At 33.4% G+C, this 2,959-nt stretch overlaps 1 protein-coding gene across 1 annotated transcript; it reads right to left on the reverse strand.

The window, feature by feature from the left end:
• Positions 1-1,826: 1,826 nt before the first annotated feature.
• On the reverse strand, positions 1,827-2,320 carry LOC131831328 (protein CEBPZOS-like). Its single transcript, XM_059173445.1, has one exon. The coding sequence runs from the start codon at positions 2,297-2,299 to the stop codon at positions 2,057-2,059; it is 243 nt and encodes an 80-aa protein (XP_059029428.1). The 5' UTR covers positions 2,300-2,320; the 3' UTR covers positions 1,827-2,056.
• Between the last annotated feature and the right edge of the window lie 639 nt (positions 2,321-2,959).

Here is a 2,959-nt window from a genome sequence, read left to right on the forward strand (position 1 = left end):
AGATGTTAGAGTAATAAGCAAGTGAAAGTTTTGCCCAGATTTGCCTTGGAGTCACTCCCAAATCCTAAATATAAACTCAAAATGTAAATCCACTTCCACTTTCTAACACCAGATACTAAAATAAATTCTATATAGTGAACTGGTGGAAGACGATTCACATAAAACTGTGGCCATAAACCAAATACAACCTGAAATCAATGACAGTCTATAGGAGTGATCCTTCAAAATGTAGCAAATGAAGAAATAAGTTCACCCCATGTTAATTTAGCTTGGAAGAAGATTTAAGTAAGTTTTTGTTGTTGTTGTTAAAGATATAATTAATACACAACATTATACTAGTTTCAGGTGTGTATAGCATAATGATTCAATATTTATATATATTGCAAAATGATCACCAAAATAAGTCTAGTTAACAAACTCATCAACATATACAGTTACAAAATTGTTTTTCTTATGATGAGAATTTTAAGATTTAATCTTTTAGCAACTTTCACATATATAATCCAGTATTATAAGCTATAGTCACCATGCTATTTATTATACCCCCACGACGTATTTATTTTATAACTGAAAGTTTGTACCTTTTGACTCCCTTTACCCACCTCACTCACCCTCAACCTCCAACCTCTGACAGCCATCAATCAAACAGAGAATAGTCTCTATATCTTGAGTTGTGTTTTGTTGTTGTTATTTTTGCTTTTAGATCCCACATACAAGAGAATCATGCAATATTTAATCTTTCTCTGCGCCTTATTTCACTTAGCATAATATCATCAAGGTCCATCCATGGTGTCACAAATTCCCAGATTTCATTTTTTTTAACAGCTGAATAATGTTCCTAAATTTTTGAATGGGGGGATTATATAGATTGAAAATAGTATGGCTATGCTTTCATCAAAGTTTTTCTTTTATTAATTTACTTTGAGTTTTAACTTACTTTCCTTCCTTATATCATCATCACTTACAGAACTAAGAAGTCTGCATTTTTAAGAAACTAATATATAAAATATGTATACTATATATAGATACATAGATATTCAGTTAAATATTTTAACTATACATAAACATAGTTTCTTGTTTTGATGCAGAAGAGCTAGGTTCTTCTCTTATGGAGTTGAAGAATGAATCTCATGGACAAAAGAAAATGAGTAAAAGTGAATTTATTATTAAATTCACTTTTAATTTTTAATAAATTATTAAAAATTTATTAAGCAAGGACAGAGAAAAAGCTCTCAGAAGTGAGAGATGTCTGGATAGAATTGCCACTGAGGGCTTTTCGGGATGGTCTTTTAAAGAAAGCCAACCAGAGAACTTAAATCTGTTTAACATCTCTATTGATAGCCACATTGAGTAAGGACTAGTGATAACACCTTCAATGGCTTACTTCCTTTTAAGGGTCAGGTAATTCTTCATTGATCACAAGTAGCTGTATAACAATACTTCACCTCTGACACCTAGGATGGGAAGGTCTGGTTTGTTCCTTTATTTCTGGTTTCCTTTCATCTCCTGAACTTTTGAATTTTTGAGCCTGATCCCATGGCCCTACCTACCTCTCCTGGCCCAGACCCGCCTGTCCCTTACTGAGCTTCTAAATAAATGAAACCATTTTATGAGAATTGAAAGTTCAGAGGCACCGGGGTGGGCTAAGTTGGTTAAGGATCAGATTCTTGATTTTGGCTCAGGTCTTGATCTCAGGGTTGTGATCCATCCTTGAGTTAGGCTCCATGCTGGGTGTAGAGCCTGGCTCAGATTCTCTCTCTCCTCCCTCTGCCCTTCCACCTGTCACCTCTCTCTCCCTCTCTTTTTTTTTTTTTTTTCCTTTCTTCTAGTCTTTTATTTGTTAAACAGTAATCTTTAACAATATATGCCAAAGGAAACCAACAAACAAAAGCAGGGATTTGCATAATAGATGGGAAATGACTGTGAGCCATGGCAGACCAGAAGTTTCTGTTTTCTTCTGTGGGGCCAGGAGTCCACAATGTGGTGTGCTCATCTTTCTTTAACCCCACAAAGGTCACAAACAGCTTAGATGGGAGGCTGAACGTGATGACTGGTCCTAATTTTTGCTATTCAACCATTTTTCTTGATCTTGCTCTCTGACTCCATACATTCCAGACTGTTCAATGGATTTGTAATAAACTTCCAAGATGAAGGGAAATTTCTTGCTCATCATTTGCCTGAAATCTTGGCTTGTGTTCATCTTATTAAATAAAAAATATGCTCCAAAAACGCCCAAGAGTTCAGCTACTAAAACTCCTTTAAAGATCTTCTTTGCCACTCGTTCCATAGAGCGGGCCATCCTGAGGTGCTTGCACACAGGACTGCCTCTCTCTCCCTCTCTTAAAAAATAAGTAAGTAAATAAATAAATAAATAGAAGCTCTTTATTAGTAATTTTAACCCAAATATAACAAAAGACTCTAATAAATAATCAATTGTGACAGACATAACAGAAGTTATTCTTTACACTGCCTCCATTACACAAAAAATATGGTTTCTAATTATATTAACATAATCTATACTGACTTTATCTACATTTTACCTATGTTAGTTTTAAATCAATATACTAACAGTAAGACTACCTAAATAGAGTTTAGAGAGGGGTCTTTTTTTTTTTTTTTTGTCTTTGGTTCCATTTGTCCTTATATCTTACTAAAGTGTAAAGTTAAAAATACTGAATATTTAAAATAGTTTGAAGTAATTTTATTATGTGGTTCTGACAACTTGATATATAATTAGATTCGTTTGTTTTCACTGGTTTCCAATTTTTAAAGATGGATTTTTAATTTTTGTCTTCATAAAAAATTATTAAAAAACCCACATATACCACTAAAAAATCCAAACTAAAAGAAAATAATAATAAAGTGCATACACAAAGGTCTTACTTAATTCCATCCTGTTTCTTCTACCCTATATCCTTCCTTCTATTATGCCCCAATAATGGGTCCATGATTAAAGGAG

This window comes from Mustela lutreola, chromosome 5 (genome assembly GCF_030435805.1).
Source record: "Mustela lutreola isolate mMusLut2 chromosome 5, mMusLut2.pri, whole genome shotgun sequence".
In the NCBI taxonomy this organism is placed as follows: domain Eukaryota; kingdom Metazoa; phylum Chordata; class Mammalia; order Carnivora; family Mustelidae; genus Mustela; species Mustela lutreola.